This window comes from Lytechinus pictus, chromosome 2 (genome assembly GCF_037042905.1).
Source record: "Lytechinus pictus isolate F3 Inbred chromosome 2, Lp3.0, whole genome shotgun sequence".
Lineage (NCBI taxonomy): Eukaryota > Metazoa > Echinodermata > Echinoidea > Temnopleuroida > Toxopneustidae > Lytechinus > Lytechinus pictus.
The window spans coordinates 7,778,278-7,803,875 of record NC_087246.1 but is presented as its reverse complement, the minus strand read 5'-3'; the positions used below and the strand labels follow the sequence as shown (position 1 = coordinate 7,803,875).

Genomic DNA, 25,598 nt, shown 5'->3' with positions numbered 1-25,598 from the left:
GTGATTCTAATCATGATTATATTCAATTTCGACTAAACGCAATCGTGATTCTGCAGAATCGTGATTTGAATCATGATTGGAATCATGATTATAGGGTAAAAAAGTGGCGGATAAACGCACCCCAAGCCACTCAAACCCAACGCCTCTCTCTATTTAGGCCACACCCAGTTTCCTTAATAAATATTGTCCTGATGATAGGCATGTATAATAAACTGATCCATGCCCTACATGATAGTTTGGCATTTATGACTTTTACATATATATCCTCTTTCAGATAAGGAAACATTTTTTGATGCATTCATTTACCGGAAATACCATTCATGTTTTTTTGTACTGATGTACACAGAAAAACATTTTCTTTCTTTCTTTTTTTCTTCATTAAGTTATTTATTATCAATTCGGCAATAAATATAAAAAATAATGATTAAACAATACATGTATATGAATAAAAAAAGAACCATGTGTGAGTACATGTAGCTTAGCTGCCTCGGTTTGGGAAAAGCTAACTTGATAAAGTCTGCATAATTGTGCATACATGTACATACAGTGGGAAATGTAGAGGTTTGTTAAACATTATTCAGATTGGCCTTTCTCAGAACTATACAAGAGGGGGGGGGGGATTATCTTCTTTCATTAAAATATTCTGATAGGGTAGGAAGGGGGGGGGGGTGTTCTCTTAGGATCACCTCCCATTGGTAGTGGTAGTATTGTGATATTTTACGAATTATGGTCATTTATGAATGTGTTGCAGCAAGGGTATGTACATTATATGCTACAAGCATGAAGTATTTCCAGCCTTGCGCAGTGTTTTTGCTTTAGTATTGTGAATACCTGAGATGCCTTCACTGTCACCAATATCACAAATTTTAAAAACTTGCATTATATATTTTACAAAATATGTCAGCAGAATGAATTTATGGTGGATAGTTTAATCACATCCCTCCATATTTTCTAGGATTGCAAAAATTAACAGGTCACATCTGCTCTCTTTTATAACACTACAGGCGTACATGTATCTACATTGTAGTATGTGCAGCAAGCAAAGTCCTCACCATAGCTTTTTTTTTCTCTAAAAAGAATGCATATTTCAGATGGTGTCTCTATTCTTATGTGCTAATTGCACCGTGGCAGTGCTTCAACCAAATATACATTTTGTAATTGAAGGTTGGGGAAAAGTCAAGCATAAATACATGATTTGCATACTATGCACTTGCTATTTGGTATGATGATGATGGTGTTTATGTCAATCATTTATGGCAAATATCTGTGGCCCACTTACCACAGTGAGTTACAATAAAGTACAACTAGACAGATCACAAATAGCTTGATTTTTTTTTTTTTTTTTTTGGGGGGGGGGGTATTTAAACACGATTCTATCTGCAAAGAAAGCCAGATAAAATTATCTTGGTGTTGATGAATTGTGTTGCATCAGAGAATTCTTGAGACAAAATAGGATGAAATGCTGACTAATTTGAAATATGAAATAATAATTTACGTAATTTCCCTCTTTTCTGTTTCAGCTTGCCATGGAGTATTGTCTTGGATCTGCATCAGATGTTTTAGATGGTTAGTAGCAAAAATAGTCTCAAACTCGCTATATCAAGTTTATCATGTTGGGTAACCATGACTAATTGACAATAGAATTCTGGAATAATTTGGGACGGTGCAGAAAGTAAAATTTAATTAACTTCGTCCCTTATATAATTGTTGTTTTATATATTAAATTTTCAGTTGTAATACTTAAAAAAAATAATTTCTTCAATATTTTCATGAGGCATTTTTCCTCTTTGTCTCATCTGCTTAGCAGAGCGAGAGCGATTTTAGGGTAAAATTACTGAAGTGAGGATTTTTTATTTTCAAGACAATTTGAAATTATACAGGTCAGTATTATATTGAACATGGACATAATGGGAAATAATAGGTATCAGAAATTAGGTGAGTATAGTTTCAGATTACTGGGTCAAGGTCAAAGGCCATTTTAGATTAATTTACGTAGATAAGCATTTTTTTTTTCATTTTTAAATCAAATGAAATGAAACATGTAAATGAGTTGGTTATCAAATATCACAAATGATACGAAATGAAACACAGGTTTCTTAGTCGAGGTCAAAGTTCATTTGAGGTCAACAAGCATCAACATTATTATCATAATATCAAATTATCGTTTTTTGATTCTTGAAAATTTATTCATCTTACATGTAGTTTTGAGAGTCCGCACTGCTACTACATGTATATTCCATTGGGTATTGCAGGCAAGACTGTCAGAGGTGTTCTACATGTACATGTTTATCGAGGCAAGGGGGGGATAGGGAGGGGGAGGGACATTGACAACCCAATGAACTGAATTTTACTTGATCATTCCACTTGAGCAATGCATGGTGAATCTTTGTCATCAAATGGTAGAAGGCAGGCATGCATGCATTAAGGCATTTTTATTTCCAGGAAAATTGGTTTTAGTTGTGCAGTCAGTCCATAGCAGTGACTCAACTCTCATTATTAATCACATACATGTACATTGTAGACATGTATTTTTTGATGAGCAAGTCATTATACCAATCAGAATGTCATATTTCTTTGATACTGAAATTGATATGTAGAGAAATCTACTTTGCATGGTAATTTATTTGGGTGTGACAGCATAAATCTTACAAGATTGTACTAAACATGTGATGATGTCGTACATGTATAGTAGATTGAGATAATATCTTTGTGTGCATGACATTAGATTCTAAATACAAGCATATTTATAACTAAGAATTGTTCAACGTTCACTGTGCCCAATGAGACTTTTATACATTTTAAAGTTAAATCAGTGGCACTGCAGCAATGAATAGAATGAAGAAGATAAACAAATGACTACATGTAGCATGTATGAATAGAATTAATTTGTAATAAAAATAAAAATGAAACAAATGACCAAAATGAAATGATATTACAGTTCAGGATATCTTTCACTTGATGTTGCAATTTTATGCCTTTTGAGTAACCCCTCTTTGCTTCCTGAACAGGAGTTTGACTTCTACAATTAACCTGTTAAAATCTGAATATCCTGCTTCATAATGAACCCAATCTTTACTAAAAAAAGGACATTACATTAGTGTATATTACATGCTTTAGTTGACATTTCTGATGCTGTGAGTAGAACTTGTGGTTTCAATTTACACAGGATGATTTGTTTACATTCTGCGCTCATGAAATACTGTGCGTGTTCAGGTAGACAAGGAAATCAGGATTCATATCAAACAGAAAGTGATAATCATATTAGCACTTATCTAATCGTTATATGATATCAGTATTCTAGGTACCAATTTCAAGTAACTTCATCTAGAATTTATGTTATGATATGAAATTATCATATTTCTTGTGTTTTGATATATCTCTAAATGGTGTACAGAGCGTGATCGGTTCATCACGGACGGACATTTGATAGATTTTGAAAACTTTGAACGCTTGTAACAAATTAGGAATAAGATGAACATGGTTCCTTTGTGTTTTATAGTGAAGGGTAGGACAAAGTATGCTGAATGATGAAAAAAGTTTGTTGCCATGGTTACCTACAAACATAGGTAGCCACTAAATGTGCCATATCACGGACGGACATGATAGAAATGTGGTTTTCAGAATCTTTGAACATTTTTATTGTTTCTATCTAAATAGCTTAACTTTGACCAATAATTGTTAATGCAACTTACACTCAGGTATGTTAGCTTCTATGTTCAGCATATTGAATTCTTAACTAATATCAAACTTCTGAGAGAATTGCAAATATTTTCCATCTCGGACGGACATCTCGGACGGACATCACGGACGGACACAATTAAAATACATTGGAAGTACCTTGTAAGAAGTTCTTATTACTTGTTTGGGGGAACAAATGCTATTGTATTGATGATTTGTACATTTTTTATATGATTCAACAATATTAGTTGCACAATCAAGTTGCTACAACTTGATTTAAGTTGTAGCAAAATGTTTTCTATGCTAGACACACAAAATAATCTAGTCATATGATTGCTTTTAAACACAGTTCTTTTCAAAATCAAATATCCTAATGCACATTGTCTTCCTTTTAAATTTAGAGAATACTTTAGTTGGTACCAAATCAACATCCAGTGGATCAGTGATCATGTTGATACTTTTTATGATATATCATGATGATACATGTTCATACATTTTTAGGCATTAATTTTCGAAGAGCACATATTTTTTTTAATGTCCAACAAAAGTATCAAGTATGACCACAACACTTGTCCAGGCTCTCTTCAAATTCATCTTTTGTCCATATTAAAGTGGAGACACCCCTTCACATCAACAGCCCTCACGTATTTAGGCCCTGACCGATCCAAAATTTAAATCAGATACCAATTAAACTTCTAAACTGCAGTGCAAGCTTTTCAATTGTATGCATTTTCAAGATTACCAGATCAGCAATTTGCTCAAAATTAGCTCCAAAAGGGACTTTAAAAAAAGGAATTCTTGTACTTTTCACAAGCCTCAAGGACGTGATGTCATGTTCTGTTAGAAGCATTGTGAATCCATAGGTTTGTACATGGAAAAAATTATTATTTTTTTTCTGCTTATCAGAATATGCATTCTACTTTCTTCTTTTCCATCATTTTCTGCAAGCTTCAATTGATGAAATATACAGCTTTTGACTTATTCTTGCTCTATTTCATTTCCTGCTTTTTGGCATACATGTAGCTTCCAACTCTATCTGCATTCCAATTATGTTTTTTAAAAAATTCCTGACAACAATTAAGCCCCAATAACAGGTTTACAGCCAAAGAAAGATTTCACAAAAAATTGTGAAGAGTTGTAGGTTTCCATCCATTTGAGTTCTGAATAATTCTCAGTACCATTTTTCACTGCAAATTGGAACTAAAATTAAATTCATAATCTGCTCAGTATTTGCTTATTGTCTGTCCGTGATGAAATTTATTCCGTCTGCGATTATTTTGATTGATTTATGATATGGATAAAATGTATGAATTTTAGATATATTCAAATGAAATGATGTACAGTGTCTAGTGAGATGCTTCTACACACTTCTATTTTTGTTTCTATTCTGATAAAGAATAAAAAGCTGAATCCATACATATTATCCATATCATAAACTCAATAAAAATGATCACGGACGGACATTAATTTCATCATGGATGGAAATTTCAAAATGGAATGTTAACATCTACCAGAAAAATTTACTTCCCATATTTTTTCTACTAATTTATGTTTGATGATAGATTAATGCTCAGAGTACAAGAAAATCCAAACCAAATTGGAGTAACTTTGAAAACAATAAAACTAGAGTGAATTGAATTTGAGTGAATTTACATTGTCCGTCCGTGATGAAATTAATGTCCGTCCGTGATCATTTTTGATTGAGTTTATGATATGGATAAAATGTATGGATTTCAGCTATGTTCGAATAAAATGATGTATAGTGTTTAGTGAGATACCTCTACACCTTTTTATTTTTTATTTCTATTCTGATAAAAAATAAACAACTTTTTATATTTTTTTTCATCACGGACGGAAATTTCAAAATGGAAATGTTCACACCTACCAAAAAAAATTACTTCCCAATATTTTTTTTCTACTAATTTATGTTTGATAATAGATTAATGTTCAGAGTGCAAGAACATCCAAACCAAATTAGAATAACTTTAAAAACAATAAAACTAGAGAGAATTTAATTTGAGTAAAAATGTCCGTCCGTGATGAGAGGTAAGAGCACCCCCACGAATAAAATGGACTATTCCAGTACTTTCGGATTTATCAATCTTCATGAAACTGAGTTCTTTGAAACCTGAGATATCAAAGATTATCTTAAAAGCAATTTTGATAAAAATATCTATAAAAAAAAATTTCACCTCAATGCTAACCCTTAACCGATCATGCTCTACATGTAATTGATGGGAATAGGTTATGGTCATACATGTTCTATCTATGTCTGAATACTGGGGACTATAACATAAATATTATTTTTTTGCTCCTTAGTGCATTATGAATTTTCTGATGAAGTTAAGTGAATTTGAAAGACATTACAAAACATGCATATTGACCTTGCATGTCATTATTCTTAGATTGAAATTTAACCAAATAGTAGCCCTAATATATACACATGTAGCTTTAAGTATTAAAAAAAAACAATTTTTTGTATGAATCAATACCTTTTCCTGTCTGTAAAAAAATAAAAGGAATTTTAAATACCTGTTATACATTTCATTTGAGTTATTACAACAAATTACTGCTTTGCATTATCAACAGTGCTATTGGATGTGGAAGATTCATTTATACATAATACATTTTTTTTTATATTTGCAGTACATAAGAAACCTTTACAAGAGGATGAAATAGCCGCAGTGTGTGAGGGAGCTCTTCAGGGTCTACAATACCTTCACAACTATGAGACAATACATAGAGATGTCAAAGCTGCCAACATTCTTCTCACAGAGCATGGGACTGTTAAATTAGGTGAGTATAGCCTCCATCAGATATACTGCTGTTAATAATCAATATCAATAACATAATGACAAAGTGATGCTGGTAATGAAAGTGTATCATACATGTGTCTTAGGCTTATTTCTGATGATATTCAGCTCTGAAAATAACATAACTTGCTGTTTCTTGCTTTTCTTTGTTTGCCTGTGGGCATTTAATTGAGTACTGATTGTCATTTTACTATGTGTGTCTCTTTTTTTTAAGCTACCAGTCCCCCTTTTTTTTCATGTTTGGTGTTTTGTTTTTGTTTTTTTGTTATGTCATGAAATACGAGTGTCTGTTGTGAAGACTTAATGCTTAATTGATGTTACAGATGGCTGAGAGAAAAGTTGGGTCTTATAGATTTGTGTTGAATTTGTATATTAAACTACATGAAATACTCTGCCAATGCATTGAGAATAAATGCCGTTTGTTATCAAATCCAGGTGACTTTGGTTCAGCTTCATTAGTAAATCCAGCCAACTCATTCGTAGGAACACCATTTTGGTGAGTATCATCTTTATTTTCGCAATTGTTCAGATTCTTCTTAAACTCAATATGAACATAGTACACTATTGGTGCGTTAATGTGCATTTTATTTGAAATTAATGAACGATTAATTTAGAAAAGAGCAAGCTGTACTACAGTTGTCATTTACTGTATCAGTCGTTGTAAAATAATATCGTGATTTTTCCATTGTGACACACCTTTACCAACCAGTTTTCTAATGTTATAAAAAAATTATAGAGATAGTGAAATGCAATGTCCTATATTTGTGATTGATGGTGATGCATTATATCGGTAATGAAATCTTCATGTGGCACTTGTGAAGACAAAGATCTCTGCTTAAAGTATGTAATGAAAAACTAAGAAGAAAATACCATTTTCTCCCAGGATGGCTCCTGAAGTAATACTTGCCATGGATGAGGGGCAGTATGATGGCAAGGTTGATGTCTGGTCACTAGGAATAACATGTATTGAATTAGGTAAGAATATCCAATCTGCTTATTCAATTTACAAATACATGTATATGGTAATACACCATCAACTTCTTACCAAAGGCAGTGGTAATTTTGATACTGAATTTAATAATTTTTATGGGTCATGATTAGATATTTTATCAGAATGTTAATTTAGTATGTAACATAAATTTAGAAACTAAAAGAACTAAAACTACAAGGAAAAAAAAACAGATTCCTGAAAACAGACAAGATGAATTTGACTGAAAAGATGTGGTTGAAAGTTTTCCCCTTCCCATCATAATTAATTCATGTTGACTGATTGTTATGACAATTTATGGTATATTTTTTTTTTTTTGTATGCAATTATTCAATTGTCTTTGTCAAAATTTTCCCTGAATAAAACATTCTAAGGTATAGGCCTGAGTCATTACGTTATTAATAAACAGGTGTTTACGGTTAACCGGCTGGGGTTTAAAAAAAAAGCCTTCACCAGAAGTTGATAAAATTTTGTATTTTGCATCATTAGATAGATCCATAAGCTGGCCATCCATTTTCCATATTTCCTTGAAATTGTTTTTATTTGGAAACTTTTAAGAAAATGAATATTTACCTCCTTGATTCTGAAAGATTGTTTTACAACCTTCATCAAAAGTTGCTTAAGTTTCACATTTTACAGTCCTTCATGTTTATAATGTCGTGGAGGTCGATAAATCGCTCTCCTTATTTTTTTCGAGGAGCTAAATCAATTTAATACAATACATGTATGCTAAATTGTAGATTTTTCTTAAAATTGTAAATGCAATAGGTGTGTAGCTATTAATTAATCTGTGGTGAAACTAGGCCTGGGTCATTACGTTTACAAATTATCGCACTCATGCTTTAAATTTTTTTTAATACAAAAATTGCTAAAATTTCACACTTTACTCCGTTAATTCCATCAAATGGCCATCTATTTTCCATAATTCCTTGAAATTATTTTGATTTACAGTTAAAAACTATCAGGAAAATGAAGAATTTTCAGCTCTTTCTTGACTCTGATTGATGATGTTACAATTGGTAAATATTGTAGTCCCACATGTAGACTTCCATGGTGTTGCAACACTTGGTCGACACCATGGAAATCTACATATGGGACTACAATATTTACTGAGTTTAACATCATAAATCAGAGTCAGGGAAGAGGTGAATATCCCCTCATTTTTCGGTAGTTTCCAACTAAATCAAAATGATTTCAAAGAATTATGGAAAATAGATGCCTATTTCATGAATATAAAGATGTAAAATGTGAAATTTCAGCAACTTTTGGTAGTTTTTTTTTTTTTTTTAGGAGCGCGATATTTCGTTCTTATTTTTTGTTACGAGCACAGTGGCGCGATCGTGCTCCTCAAAAATTATGGCCTGAATTTGCATCATTAAATCCATGAAAATTAAGAATATTTACCTCTTTCTTGACTCTGAAAATTGTTTTATGATGTCACACTCAGTCTATATTTTAGTCTCACCTGTAGACTTTCATATAGACATTAACTGGAAACAATCTTATGATTGTTGTGATTGTTTTTTTACAATTTTACACTCTGTCAACACCATGAAAGTCTACCAGTGTACTACAATATTCACCAAGTGTAACATCACATAACAATCTTCCTGAGTCAAGGAAGAGGTGAATATTCTTCATTTTTGGTAGTTTCCAGCTAAATCAAAAAAATTTCAAGGAAATATGGAAAAAAGATGTTGATTTCATGAATGTTTAGATGTAAAATGTGAAATTTCAGAAACTTTTGAGGAAGGTTTCTTTTTTCCCCAAGGCACTGGATCTATATATGGTTTTAACAGTTGTCAAAATAGGAAAACCTTTACGCTTTTAACTGTTGTTTGAATGGCATTTAAAGGTTTTAACTTGGCCCTACTAAGGTATTTTCATGTAAACTTTAATTGACGTTTTTCAGATTTTTTTTTCCTGTGTATTTTGATTATTGAATCAAGAGATTGTGTTATTGTTCTTCCGCATGTGTGATGTCTTATTCTTTTATTTATTATTATGGCAGCTGAAAGAAAACCACCGTTATTTAACATGAATGCCATGAGTGCCCTGTATCATATTGCTCAGAATGACCCTCCATCATTATCAACATCTGGCTGGAACCAGTGCTTCCATGATTTCATCAAGGCTTGCCTGGCCAAGGAGCCGGACAGCCGCCCCAGTGCAACACAGCTATTACAGGTAAGATCAGTGCTTCCATGATTTCATCAAGGCTTGCCTGGCCAAGAAGCCAGGTAGCCATCCCAGTGCATCACAGTTATTACAGGTAAGATCAGTGCTTCCATGATTTCATCAAGGCTTGCCTGGCCAAGAAGCCTGGTAGCCATCCCAGTGCATCACAGTTATTACAGGTAAGATCAGTGCTTTCATGATTTCATCAAGGCTTGCCTGGCCAAGAAGCCAGGTAGCCATCCCAGTGCATCACAGTTATTACAGGTAAGATCAGTGCTTCCATGATTTCATCGAGGCTTGCCTGGCCAAGAAGCCTGGTAGCCATCCAAGTGCATCACAGTTATTACAGGTAAGATCAGTGCTTCCATGATTTCATCAAGGCTTGCCTGGCCAAGAAGCCTGGTAGCCATCACAGTGCATCACAGTTATTACAGGTAAGATCAGTGCTTCCATGATTTCATCAAGGCTTGCCTGGCCAAGAAGCCTGGTAGCCATCCCAGTGCATCACAGTTATTACAGGTAAGATCAGTGCTTCCATGATTTCATCGAGGCTTGCCTGGCCAAGAAGCCTGGTAGCCATCCAAGTGCATCACAGTTATTACAGGTAAGATCAGTGCTTCCATGATTTCATCGAGGCTTGCCTGGCCAAGAAGCCTGGTAGCCATCACAGTGCATCACAGTTATTACAGGTAAGATCAGTGCTTCCATGATTTCATCAAGGCTTGCCTGGCCAAGAAGCCAGGTAGCCATCACAGTGCATCACAGTTATTACAGGTAAGATCAGTGCTTCCATGATTTCATCGAGGCTTGCCTGGCCAAGAAGCCTGGTAGCCATCCCAGTGCATCACAGTTATTACAGGTAAGATCAGTGCTTCCATGATTTCATCAAGGCTTGCCTGGCCAAGAACCCAGGTAGCCATCACAGTGCATCACAGTTATTACAGGTAAGATCAGTGCTTCCATGATTTCATCAAGGCTTGCCTGGCCAAGAAGCCTGGTAGCCATCCCAGTGCATCACAGTTATTACAGGTAAGATCAGTGCTTCCATGATTTCATCGAGGCTTGCCTGGCCAAGAAGCCTGGTAGCCATCCAAGTGCATCACAGTTATTACAGGTAAGATCAGTGCTTCCATGATTTCATCGAGGCTTGCCTGGCCAAGAAGCCTGGTAGCCATCCCAGTGCATCACAGTTATTACAGGTAAGATCAGTGCTTCCATGATTTCATCAAGGCTTGCCTGGCCAAGAACCCAGGTAGCCATCACAGTGCATCACAGTTATTACAGGTAAGATCAGTGCTTCCATGATTTCATCAAGGCTTGCCTGGCCAAGAAGCCTGGTAGCCATCCCAGTGCATCACAGTTATTACAGGTAAGATCAGTGCTTCCATGATTTCATCAAGGCTTGCCTGGCCAAGAACCCAGGTAGCCATCACAGTGCATCACAGTTATTACAGGTAAGATCAGTGCTTTCATGATTTCATCCAGGCTTTGATTTTCTATTTATCCTTTTCCATGTTGTTATCCATAGATTGTATGGTTATCAATATGCATAAATGCACAATGATTACACATCATTTATGAACTTTATGCATATTTAGACAAGGGTTACATTTTTCAGTACAACCAGTGAATGAATCTTTTGCAAATTTACATATATATTATCAGGATAAAAAGAAACAGAATGTATAATCTGTTAAAAATTTTGTCCTGTACAGTAAAAAAATTAACATTGTATGTAGATAATAGAATGACCAAAGCTCACAAGCAAGGTAAAGAACTAATAAAATAGAATGGTATGTATTGATCAAATTGAAATTAATATAAAACTGAAATTGGCAAAGTAGTTTTAATTTTCCATTCCAAAGAAGATTATAATTATTATTGGTTTGAGTATTTAAAATATCCTATATTTTTATTTCTTTCTAATTAATTTAAGTATTTTTTTTTGTTAATATGAATCCATGTTATAATCTTCATTTATATATATTTTTTGTTTCTTTCTGTAGCTGGAATTTGTAACAAGGGACAGGCCTAACAACGTGTTGATTGACTTGATAGAGAAGACAAGGAAGGTGGTACGTGGGATGGATAATAAGAATGTTGGTAGAATAGCACAACTTTTCAAGGGTCACTCTAACAGACCAAGGGATGAAGACACGGAGGTCAGCACAGATGATGTAAGCAGATATATCCATCCTTTTTTGTCTCGCCTGCGAAGCGGAGCGCGACATAGGTATCACTATTTCCGGTGTCGGCGTCGTCGTCGTCGTCAACAATTGTGTTGTACACCCAATAACTTTCTATAGCTTCGAGGTGGGATCACCAAATTCATACCAGAGGTTCATCTCCTGAAGGCACAGGTCAAGTTCGAATATGAGTCGAATTTAAATAAGGTCAAAGGTCAATGAACTTTCCATGACTGGCACTGTGCTGTGTTGTACACGTAATAACTTTCTATATCTTCGAGGTGGGATCACCAAATTCATACCAGAGGTCCATCTCCTGAAGGCACAGGTCAAGTTCGAATATGAGTCGAATTTGAATAAGGTCAAAGGTCAAAGAACTTTCCATGACTGGCACTGTGCTGTGTTGTACACATAATAACTTTCTATATCTTCGAGGTGGGATCACCAAATTCATACCAGAGGTGCATCTCCTGAAGGCACAGGTCAAGTTCGAATATGAGTCGAATTTGAATAAAGTAAAAGGTCAAAGGTCAATGAACTTTTCATGACCGGCACTGTGCTGTGTTGTACACACAATAACTTTCTATAGCTTCGAGGTGGGATCGCCAAACTCATAACAGAGGTCCATCTAAGTCATATAGCATACATGTAGTTTTGACATGCAGTCTCTTCATGACTGCAATATGCAGGCAAGACAACGCTTGGCGTTTGCCTTGTTTAATATATATTTTCACTGATGGAAGGCAGTGTCAATGCAGGGTAGTTTAGTATGTACAAATATTTTTTTTTTCAGCTGAATTCAAACAGAATGACATTGGAAGAAATATTTTCAAATGAGATGAAAATTTTGTACCATACTGTTTTTTAATACTGGTCAGGAATCAAATTTGCAATGAAAATGTCTGGCTTTTCAATTTTATGATAGTTGTTTATTGTTCATAAATTGATTGCTGATTTATGTCTAAAAATGATCAGAAAAGATCTATCTTTCCATGAGCAAATTTCTTATGACTAATTTTCATTACATCTAATTTTTTTCAAAGGAGGTTTGTACATGTATATTGTTAGAAGCTATAATATGCCCCCACTTTTTTTTGCAATAAATCCATAGTGTGGGAGATTATTTCATGTTATTTATTATTGAAATAATGTCCCCAACAACTTCCATTAAAAAAAGATACATACAAAAACGTTTTATACCATTTTTTTAGTGTGCATGTGATCAGAACTCACCCAAGACACTTTATAAAAAAAATTGCATAAATTAGTGTGATTAATTTCATGTAGATTTAGTGGAAATTTAGCTATTTATCCTTGTAGATTGCCTCATTCGTGCAAGTTTTTTATTGTGATCGCATGATCCCAGCCAAAAACATAAGGGAGCCATAAGGTGTAGGACTTTCCATATTTCCCTTAGAAAACTATTGGAAAAGGTGATAGATTACCACATATGCTTTTGAGATAGACCTGTACCATTGATACACACTAAACTGATCAAAGAAATAGAGAGGACTAGGATTTTCTTGAGGTAGGTTTGATTGGTCTGGGGGAAGAACGTTTTTCAATGACTGTTGGCTTTTCCATCTATGCAGCAGCCGTCCGGGGATTCATTTGACCCCAGTGAGCCCACCGACAGCATGAGCAGTATAAATGACCACAGCGAGGATAGCAGTCAATCAGGAAGCGTCAACAGTATTCAACCTTCAAAGGATGGCACTGCTGACAATTCACAGATGCGCAATGAGAGGGTAAGCAGAAGAAGCCATTGCTTCTCCACATTGTTGACTTATCTTTGTAGATGCATCATGTTAAGGCAATCCAAGGTTATTGGGGAAGTTTGCATGATCACACTTGCTGATATAATGGGGGGATTTCCCTTGACATATATTGGATTAAGGGTGGGCTTAGTGGTGATACATTAGTATTGGCTTTATCAAGAGTTTTAGTTGAGAAATAAAGCTTCTAGCTGAATTCGCTCTTTGAGTTTGAGCTTGTGTCATTTAAGGCATTTAATTATCAAACTTCAAGAAGGTTTTCAATTTTAAAATGAGGTGGAACTCGACATTGGCATTTTGAAGTCTGTTCATTAGATGCATATATGTTGATAGGAAGCTTTCTCTGATGACTGCATATCTCGGCATCAGTGGGGCTGTCTTTATTGCTATTGATACAAAGATAGCATAGCATATTCAGAAAAATGCCCTGGATGGAAAACATTTTATCCCTTTCACATTATAGAATATGGAACAAATTGAACACGCTAATGGTATTTTAAAATTACAACTTATAGTTTTGGTCAAAAACGTGTTTGATGATAATCTTGGAATGCCTCTTGATCCTGCATATTCCTCTTCTGTTCATTGAAATGCAAATCACCTTTGCAAATGCACAAAGGCTTGTGCAAGCGAAACCCCTTTTCATCGATACCTTCTTATGGACTTCATTTTATTTTCAGTGATTTATAAATGACCATACAACCCATGGTATGCCCTATCCCCTCCTTTTCCTATTCCTTTTCTCTGTTCGTTGCCATGCTGTTTTCCTTAAGCATATTCGTTCATTTGTGGCAAAAATGTCATGCATGCCTAAATATGATTTATGACGTTAAACCTATTTCCATCCCTTTCACAAATTAAGGAGGACAGTTTTCAGGCATTTGCCCTTTGTCACTCTAAAAAATAATATATTTCAAAGATAGTGCAGTGTTAGCGTAAAGTTAGCATAAATAAATCAATTTGAAATTGCCGATCGTGCTTTTGTAATGTATACCTTCTGTGTAGAAAATAATTTATTTTAGAATATAACACAGAATAAACCCTCTACATTCTCTAAAGTTATACCACTTCGCAAACTAATTATTTTAGGATGTTTTATTTTTGAATTTTGAATCGCATGTCGGCTTGGTTTGCAGTGGCCATTTTTACTGTTGATCGATTGAGAGTTTTGATTTTAGCATTGGACAAAGTTTTCAAAGCATGACAGAACGTGGTTATTTATTTTCAGTTTAAAATTGGCGTGCCTGATCTTACACTGTTCTTGATTCTATATAAAGTAGATGAAATACTTGTGTCAACAGGTCTGTTTAGGGTTCCTTCACATATGGCTTCCTGCAATTCTGATAATTCTTATCACTCATTCCACATCATTAATAATGACTATTCATTATCATTTGTATTATTTGCTATATTCTCCTTTCAGCCAGCCTTCATCCCCCATTCTGCATCAGTCATCAAAATATGTTGATATAATTTCATTTAGAATTTATGATAAACTGATTCTTTCTTGTCTGTTCAATTTTTTCCATCAGATGATGATATTTAAAGCATCAAAATATACCTCGCGTTTGTTGTAAAAGTTATCAAATAATAGTGCTCCAATGAATCAATGTCTAAAATATAATTTTTCTCAGTTATGCTTAATCGATATAGACCAAGACTGTATGTAGAATTTAAATTATAAAATATATAGATTTTCATATGGCTATTTATTGACTGAAACCATTTTCGATGCTTTCCTTAGGCCAGTTTTGTCCACTGTAATTCTTTTACTTTAGTAATTATGATAACTATTATGACAGTTCTTTTGTTGCATACTAACCAAATTCCTCTTTTAGAAGCTCTGTGAAGTAACATATCTTCTTGCTTGTCACCTTTTGCCCTCCTCCTTTCCTTCTTCGTCCTTGTCTCTTTGTGTCCTTGCCACACGATACCATCATACTTGCCAATACCACCGACCCTAAAAAACCACACCATCCATATTGAAATGCCCTATCAATCTCGACTGTTGTGTGGCACGTTGAACCTCATCAGAGGGGGCGGAATCCCTCAGTACCGGAGGGTAGGGAGGCACTGGCCATGGGTATGTCCCCGTGCCCCTCCCTGGACAGCATGGTCTCTATCTCTTCCTTCTGCTCATCTCTTGGTTCCATCTCCTACGCCGAACGCGAGGCCTTCCTGGCCGCCTCGGGCTCGGTCCGACTACGGGTACGGGAGAAGCGTAAGGTACAACACCCTTCCATCTTGGATCCTTTGTGTTGGTGTTCGGTATGTTGGCTATCCTCCCCCTTCACAAAAAACTATCCACCAAAGGAAAAAAAGGAAACAAATGCTCACACACCATTTATTTGAAATGAAAGAGAAAATGAGCAGCATTGCTTTGTGGATGATCCCTTGATGGTTTCCATGGCAACTGTGATTTATGTTGATTCGGTTCCTAAGTTTGCGTTTGTCAGTGCTGCATGAATTCTATTGCATGAGTAGTTAATTGAATCTTGCTAGTCGATGCGTTAGGAGAGGGCAGCAATTCACAATTGATGCACACATTTCTTGAATACTACAAATATTTTTAGAAGTAGAATTTACCAAGCATCACCTAGTTATGGTTAATGTTTTGAAATCAGGATTAACATTTAATGCATTAAATCAATTGATAATACAGTCAGTAATGCATATTTTCTGGATATTTTATTGGACTCCAATTCAAATTTAAATGTATTGTATCCTGTTTTTAAAGAGATGTAAAATAAATGAATTTAAATTTGAAACTTGAGTTTATTTCATTTCAATAGAAAAAAAGGGGAGTATTACAATGACACTATGGACCCCTAAAAATGTAAGAAGTAGCTTTTCATGGAAAAATAAAAGTATAGATGGTTACACTAAAGTTAGTTTGGTAAACTAATTTATGCACAAAAACTGTATTGAGCACTTGTTTCAACTGTATTGAAATTGTAAGCAGGCAAAATTTACAATTTGTTAGCCAATCCATTTTTTCACTTGTTTCTCCGACATTCGTGATATTTTTTACCTTGAACTTTCTTGAGTGAGTTCCTTTATTAATTGAAGCAAAAGTGAAAATAAAGTATTGATAATGTTTGAAAGACATTGATTTTTATTCTTGAAAATTTGAACCAAACACATTTGCATGGTGCTTAAATGTTATGCAAAGCATTTCAGTTCAAGAGAGCTTTTTAATTTGCATTGCACCCAGTCTACTTTGTGAGTAGTACAATGAGAAGAGTATGCACTGCATGATATACCTTGTTTATAGGGTAGAATGTCTGGTAATGTTTGAACACCTCATGATTAGAAATGTGAATTACCTCTTGATGGTTGTCTTGTGATCATTCTCTTTTTTTCTGCTTGCTTGAAGAACCCCAACTGAATGTGTGAATTGTGCTGATAAATTCAGAAGGTTCCTTCAGATTTGAATATGATTACATTCTGTGACATAACTTAATAAAATGGTTGATAAAGTTAATGTGCATTGTGTTCAGAGGAAGGCATTCCTGACTTTTTGAAGGTTTATTTCTTTGGATATATGTCCTGAATATTACGACGACAGAATTTTTTATGAACAGTTCTTGCTTGTATAGTCTTGCAGGTTTTGTGAATTTTGTAAGAATAGTAGGGTCTCTTTATTTTTTTATATTTAAGGATCATAGAAAAAGCTGAAGTGATTGAAATGTGAAATTGTTAAAACCAAAGTTATCTTTGCAAAAGAACTTTATTTTTTGCGGCCTCTGTGCCTATGTATTTCTGAAGTACTATACATGCTGGTGCTTCTTTTGAAATCAATGTATGCAGATGTAATGTGTTCAAGAAGTAGTGACTCTATTTTAGAGCAAATGCTTCAACCAACCCAACTTTATCTGCCATTCCCTTTCCCTTATTTTCGTTCAGTTTCATTCATTCAATTTGACATGAAATTTGATGGATAGGAAATCAGTTCTATATTATTCCAAGAAGTTATATTTTTTAAGATAAAATTTCAAAAATATAAAATGATGTTACTAGAGACCTAGCTTTATCTTTTGCAGTGAATGTTTCTGGACTCCTGTTTTTCCTGCCATGCCTCTGTCAATTCAAAACAACATTTTTTGCTCACTTAATGGATACTTTTTTTGAGGGGGGGGGGGCAATCCTGGTTTTTCGATATATTTTACTGTTTTTGTTCTGTTCTAAAAAAAATTCAAGACTATTTGTTCTGTGAAATCCATTTATAAGCTTTATATTTTAAAAATATTTTTTGGCTTGAAAATTCTCAAGCTCAGCCATATTGTTGACATATTTGGCTTATGTTTGATTAGTTTAAAAACATTTTGTTTTAATTAAGCTACCATCAGCTTTTAAATTCATAATACATCAATGGTGCCCATTTGAGGAGGCTTCCAGAATGACCATGTTTGAACATTATCACTTGCTTTCATTATTAAAAGATTTGTATATCTCTCTTCACAGTGCCATCTTTGTCAAAGCTTCATCTTGATTTAGACAGTCCATTATTAAATATTTGTGTTATAGTGATTTGAGTATTATTCTTATCAATCACACTGTCATTTTACTTTGTATCACTGCTTATGACTTATGATTTGCAACTTTTATTCTGTGTCTGCTTTTGACTATGAAACATTATTTTGGCTTTAGAAATTATTTCTAAGTTTCTACTTGTTGGTTTGCGAAAATTTGTCTTCCTGTTTTTTTAATTTTGTTTTGTTTAATAGTTCTTCTTTGGATCATCTTATTTCTTTTGCGGACTGTGATCTTATTTCTTTGTTTTCATGTCATACTTCAATGTTAGGGAGATCTACTGGCTTTCCAGTTTCAGTCTGCGTCTAGCTTCTTGGAAATATTGATGTTGCATACGTTTTCCGAGGCTGTGTTATACTTTTATCACTCTGCCTTCACTTCACCTCCAGACCACACTAGCTGTTTCTTTAATTTCCCAAGCTTTGTATTCCTTGTTTATTATTTCCTGTTACGAATTCTTCTGTAACATACTTGAAAGAACATGCATTTTTCTTCTTTTTTTTGCAGTAATTGATAATTTTCTACTCCTGCTTTAAAGCTTGTACCATATTTCACTCACCATATGATTTTAATGCTAACCTGTAACCTTAATTACTCACAGCTTGATAAAGTAGCAGTCGGAAATTGCTTTTTCACTGGATAATGCATTCTGCTCTATTAATGTATTACATTCTTTGCTCATATACTATCTGCTTCACACATAGATTTCGTAGCCTGCCGTTCAAAGTATTGTAATGTTCATGTCATTTTATATACCTGTCCATTGTCTATAATGTACAAAGCTGTTATTTAATACTTTAAGTACTAAACCAGTTTCAAGGGCATGCAACAGACAATATAGAAAGTTGCAGATGTTTAAAAAAAATTGATGAAGCCTGCTATGTATAAATCTGGCATATTTGCTGATGCTTTGGTCCCATGAATAGAAAAAGATTAAAGTTTTGTTTGTGGATCATCCTGAGAACAAAAAACAGTTCAGATAATCTTTTGTATTTCATTTTCACTTTTGGATTGCAAGAAATACAAATTATTGCAACATTTAATAGTATTCTTTGCATACCCTTGAGAATCAGGTTTTCAGAAATGTTTGCTCCTTGTATCTGGCTATCACTCTTGCTGTTGAAAATAGAATTAAGAAATAAATGTAACTCTTGGAGCTCGTACGTGCCTTCACCACAATTCACTCCAACCCTTAGTTATTTTCTATGCAATTCTGTGCTATTTCTTGGCCATCAGCTTGGATATAATGTGGCATAGATCTAGATATAAAATTATTTGGTGCCATTTTCTAGCCATAAAGCCCCTTGATATAAGGATTTCCTTTTCATTGATTCTTTCTCTATCATTTTAATTGAAGCATGATGAAATCAAATTACCTTTTACTACTGTACTTCCTGCTGCAGTTATAGTAAATTAAAATCTAAGCAAACCAGTGCTTAGGATTAGAAAAGGAAATTCACTCCCCACTCAAAAATTCGAGGGGGGGGGGGCTGAATTCAAAAGAAACCCGTTTCAGCATACTTTACCTTATGAAATAAAAAAAACCATTATTTTTTAATATCCCATGTTTTTGTCAATTTTGCAAAGAATATTCTGGCTCTGGCAACAATATGTTTTTTTCAGCATTTTATAGGAGTTATTTTTCACAATTTAATGGCCAGACTGTACTGTCCAGATCCTAAATTTAGCCATTGAAGAACCACTTATCAAAGGGACAATTGTCACTCAAGATGATTAAATGGCAGCCATGTTTTTTCTTGAGCATTTTACTTTTTTGAGGCATTAATATTTTCACATTTCCAGCATTATGTTTCATCTGCAAATTCATACCTTTCTTACAATTCATTTGCTGAGATTCTTTTGATCTCGGCCTTGTACCTCCACACCATATGACTCCCTGAGTGGTAAAGGACATCCTCAGACATAGCTTGATGGGTATATCTGTCTTTATGTGACTTTCAGTTACCGAGTGAAAGCTTGAGTGCAAGTATGACGTCTGAGACGACGCCAGAGCTACCATTCACAAGAGATGACAGCTATCGTGAGAATTTCAAGACTATCAGACCTACATCAGTTGTTACTAGACAGATGAAAGAACATGAGAATGAGCAGAGGCAACAATTTTCAGGTATCAGATATTTCATTAAGCTGTCACTGCGTTTAATTTGAAAATTTGTAGGTTGTCAGGTTGTTTAATTTATCAATCGAATATAGCAGACCTTGTGATTATTTTGTGTGATTGTAATATTAGATATTAAGATAATTTTCCTGTGAACTTATGTGAGCACGTTGAACATAAATTTCTTATTAACAGGAATTAAAGAAACAACAGATTGGTAACCAAGGGAGTTTAAAAAGGATAATGGTGCAAGATTCCCAACATCTCAGAGCTTGGACAATGAATCCCTCTATTCCTTGCTTTTATCTTCAAGATTGGTGGTAAAATAATGCTTACCAACTAGAATGACTATGACAAGGGTGATGATGATAATAATAATAATGCGATCACATATCTGCCTGATACGACTCTGTTAGTGTTTCCAATCAATACCCAGTCTTGAACATCACTGTTAACATGGCACTATTGCATTCCTGCCTGGCCCATGATTGTACATTAATGATTCTATTCTCCTTCTTGCTGACTAGGTTACAAGAGGATGAGAAGGCAGCATCAGAAACAGATTCAGCAGCTGGAAAGCAAGCTCAAACAAGAGATGGATGAGCTGAGAGATAAACTAGATAAAGAATTCAACCAGTGTGTGCAAGCTAATGTTAAAGAACTAGACAAGCTCTTAGGGAGGCATACAACAGATGTTGAGAAGAAGGTATTCTTTGATAAATATAGTATGTTTTGTATCATTTTGTAATAAACCTAGAGGTATTTCATCAAGTCTTTTGTAAAGTTCGTCATGACTTAAAGAATAATTGGATATGAAGTACAAAAATGTGAGTATTTCATTACTTAAGTATGATTGTGCTGCATATAATTTAACTTGAATTGTACCTTAACTCTTTGCCCGCCACGTACACTATCCCCCCTGCGCCACATTAATTTTGGGGTGCCACATTCAGAGGGGGTTTGCGTGCACTGTCTTATTCAACTCGCAATAACTTTTTACTGGTTTGTCGTATTGAAATAAATTGTGTAGCAAAGTTTTAGAGAAATGAATACTCTTGCCAATGGTATCATTTTTGCTATGTATAAAATCATAGATTTTGAGAATTTTAACTTTACATTCTGTTTCCAAGTTTTCGTTTAGGACGGTATTTTATACCTCTTATATTCAATACTTCCTAATAGACGGGTCAATATACGACCAAAAATAGCCTTACCCGGAACAAATTGCAACAAATGATTTTTCAACGGTATTTTGTACTATTTGACCTCAGGAATAACATACAAAAAATCTACCAAAATCCGCATCCGGGAAAGTGGTTATTTTCAAGATGGCGTCCAAGATAGCCGCCATTCACTGAAAATTGATACAACTGACACATTTTCCACCCTAGAATCCTATTTCGTTCTATATTCCATGGTCTGGGGCACAAAAGTTGATTTAGGCAAGAAAGAATTATAAGCACTCCAGTGTACCAGGCAAATCCAAGATGGCGCCCAAAATGGCTGCCGTGGGCTGAAAATCCACAATTCATCTAAATTTGTTTTTCATTCAATGGTTTTAAGGGTGAAATAATACATTGAAACAAGTTACAAGGACAGCCAGTGGTCTGGTGTGTCCAAAAATCCAAGATTGCTTCCAAAACCGGAGTTTAAAATGGCTGTTGATAATTAAAATTGACATAGTTCATTTCATATCCGCCTGGGACATAATGATTTTGGTGTCTAGACCACGATTTCAATGGTCAAATAAAACATTGGGACAAGTTACAAGGACAGTCAGTGGTCCAGTATGTTCAAAAATCCAAGATGGCTTCCAAAAATGGAGTCGAAAACTGCTGTTGCTACTTAAAAAACCCGACATAGCCTTGCTCAATGTCCAGAAATATGATTTTTTTTCTATACCATGGTTAAATGGGTCAAATAATACATTGGGACAAGTTACAAGGAAAGTCAGTGGGCTGGTATGTGCAAAAATCCTCGATGGATTCTAAAAATTGATTCTGAAATGGCTGCTTATACTTAAAGCGGACATAGCTCATTTCATTTTGGACTGGGATATGTGATTTTGATGTCTAAACCACTGGTTTCAAGGGTCAAAAAATATATTAGGATAAGTTACAAGGACAGTCAACGGTCTGGTATGTCCAAAAATCGAAGATGGTGTCCAAAAATTGGTCTTAAAAATATGCTGCTGATACTTAAAACGGACAAAGCTCATTTCATATCGGCCTGGAAAGGTGATTTTGGTGTCTAAACCACTAGTTTCAAGGATCAATTAATACATTAGGGCAAGTTACAAGGACAATCAGTGGCCTGGTCGGTCAAAAAACCTAAGTTGGCTTCCAAAACTTGATTCTTAAATGGCTGTTGATACTTAAAAGTGGCATAGCTCGTTTTAAATCAGCCTGTGAGATATGATTTCGGTGTCTAAACTATGGTTTCAAGGGTCAAATAATAAATTAGGACAAGACAATGGCAGTCAGTGGCTTAGTATGTCCAAAATTACAAGATGGCTTCCAAAAATGGAGTAAAAAATGTCTGATGTTACTTACATAAGGACATAGTTTGTTTAACATCTGTCTGGGGAATATGAGTTTGGTGTTAAAAGCATGGTTTAAAAGGGTCAAGTAATATACTAGGGTAAGTTACAAGACCAGTCAGTTGTCTGTATGTTAAAAAATCCAAGATTACTTCAAAAAATGGGGTGTAAATTGACTGTTGCTGTTTAAAAGTATGCATAGTTTATTATAAATACACCTTGGAGGTATGATTTTGCTGTCTATACTAAGGTTTACAGGGTCAAGCAATACATTGGGATAAGTTCAAAGGACAGTCAGGTGTCAGGTATGTCCAAAAATCAAAGATGGCTTTAAAAATGGGGGTCTTAAAGACTGCTGTTACTTAAAAGTGGATGTAGAACATTATAAATACACCTTGGGGATATTATTTTGGTGTCTATACTAGGGTTTCAAGGGCCAAACAATACTTTGGGACTGGTTACCATGATATGCAGCAATCCATTTTGCCTTGAAATCCAAGTTGGCTTAAGAATGGGTTCTAAAGTGACTACCGTTACATAAAATATCTACCTGTTAGAAATAATCTTGGTGCCTACACTTAAATGCATGGGGACAAGTTATCATATTGTTTCATGAGTTGGTAACAGCACCCATTTTGATGAAATTTTAGAATCCATCATGGATTATTTGACAAAATGGGGTACTAACCATCCTTGTTACTTTTCCGAATGTATTATTTGACCCTTCATATCACAATTTGGACACCAACATTATTTCTTGCAGATGAATATTGTAGAACTCTGACCACTATTGAATGATATGAGTCGTTTTAGATTCCTTTTTTAAAAACCCTCTTGTGTTTTAGGCAACCTGGACAACTGCATATCAATGTAACCAGTCCAAACGTATTATTTTAGTCATGAAACCATAGTGTGGACACCGAAATCATATCTCCTAGGTGGATTTTAAAGGAACTATGTCCATTTTTAGAGTAACAGCAGTCATTTTAGACTCCGATTTTTGGAAGCTTTCTTAGATTTTCGACATACTGGACCACTGACTGTCCTTGTAACTAATTTTCTGCCTTTTGAAACCATGATATAGGCAACAAAATCATATGCCCTTGACGAATAAAACATAACTATGTCCATTTTTAAATACCATCGCGGCTAATTGATACTATTTTTTAAGCCACCGTGGACTTTTGGACATACTTGACCACCAAACGTCCTTGTAACCTATCCCAATTTATTATTTGACCCATTTAACCATGGTATAGGCACAAAAAATCATATTCCCGGATATCTAACAAACTATGTTGGTTTTTTTTAGTAGCAACAGCATTTTTTACTCCATTTTTGGAAGCCATCTTGGATTTTTTAACATACCGGACCACTGATTGTCCTTGTAACTTGTCACAATGTATTATTTGACCATTGAAACCATGGTCTAGACATCAAAATCATATCTCTCAGATGGATGTGACATGAGCTATGTCCATTTTAAGGATTAACAGCCATTTTAAACTCAATTTTTGGAAGCCATTTGTATTTTTCGACACACCAGACCAACGGCTGCCCTTGTAACTTGTCCCGACGTACTACTTCATCATTAAAACAATCGAATGGAAACCAAATTAAAGCCACTTAAGTAAGTAATAGATGAATTGTGGATTTTTTACACTACGGCAACCATTTTGGGCGCCATCTTGGATTTTCCTGGTACCCTGGAGTGCTAATATTCACTCTAACTTGTATAAATAAATTATTTTACCCATTGGATCATGGAATAAGAATCTAAATAGGATTCTAGGGTGGATACTGAGTGAGTTATATCAATTTTTAGTGAATGACGGCCATCTTGGACGCCATCTTGAAAATAACCACTTTCCCGGATGCGGATTTTGGTAGATTTTTAGTATGTTATTCCTGAGGCCAAAAAGTACAAAATACCGTTGAAAAATCATTTGTTGCAATTTGTTCCGGGTCAAACCATATATTGACCCGTCTATAATGAAGGTTAAATTTCGTTAGTCCATTGAAAAGATGTGTTCTTTAGCTTTCATTACATACCAAATCCATGTCTTTATGGTCATTATGAGCTAAGCAGTTTAGGATTGAAATGGGGCATTCAAAAAGGGTAAACTAACAATGAACTAAACTCTTCTATTGAAATTGACCCTGGCTACTTCTCAATAGACTTCCCGTCCTGGGAGACTTCCAGTCTATTGATACTTTGATCCCCTTATTGTTATAGGGAGGTGGCAATTTGTATCATTCTTTTATTACAAGGAAAGCAGTGCAAGCTATTCTAGCTCATCAAACTATATCCTAAAGCAGTTCAAAAAACTAAATTTTACACGAAAAATCTCTATGTAAACAACGTCGGCGAAAGCTATAACACGAAAGCTAGATTCGTAAACAATGCAATACACGCGTCGCTATTGTATGTGTGTCCGCACAATTACAATTAAATGCGTTCCGTATGCATTGTGTGCGAACTGTTACTTGAGTCGTCGTTGGCAGTCCGCTGTATGTGCCGCGAGTCGTCCGTGGCGGGCAAAGAGTTAACCAACATTTTCACTTCAAATGTTGGTTAACAAATGTAGGAATGTAACTTCTGAAGGTTTCCATGGCAAAGAAGAATATTGTAGTAGGTTTCACGATACACCATGTATCTGACAAGAACACACTTGTCGAAACGTTGAGTTTGGTTGGTCCTTTTCAGGTCCAACAATTGCCCATAAAAGATACATGGTGTGACGTGAAAACCTACTACACTAAATGTAGTCCAGTGCAATGTTTTTTTT

General features: G+C 34.8%; 1 protein-coding gene across 1 annotated transcript in view; it reads left to right on the top strand.

Moving 5' to 3' along the window:
• Window positions 1-25,598, top strand: part of LOC129254909 (serine/threonine-protein kinase TAO1-like) — a 39,997-nt gene that overhangs the window by 2,721 nt on the left and 11,678 nt on the right. The window contains exons 2-10 of the mRNA XM_064108376.1: window positions 1,521-1,566; window positions 6,325-6,474; window positions 6,927-6,987; window positions 7,375-7,466; window positions 9,491-9,666; window positions 11,664-11,834; window positions 13,436-13,591; window positions 20,114-20,279; window positions 20,798-20,976. Coding sequence (XP_063964446.1) covers window positions 1,527-1,566; window positions 6,325-6,474; window positions 6,927-6,987; window positions 7,375-7,466; window positions 9,491-9,666; window positions 11,664-11,834; window positions 13,436-13,591; window positions 20,114-20,279; window positions 20,798-20,976 — 1,191 coding nt within the window. The 5' untranslated portion in view covers window positions 1,521-1,526. The remainder of the gene's footprint in view (window positions 1-1,520; window positions 1,567-6,324; window positions 6,475-6,926; window positions 6,988-7,374; window positions 7,467-9,490; window positions 9,667-11,663; window positions 11,835-13,435; window positions 13,592-20,113; window positions 20,280-20,797; window positions 20,977-25,598) is intronic.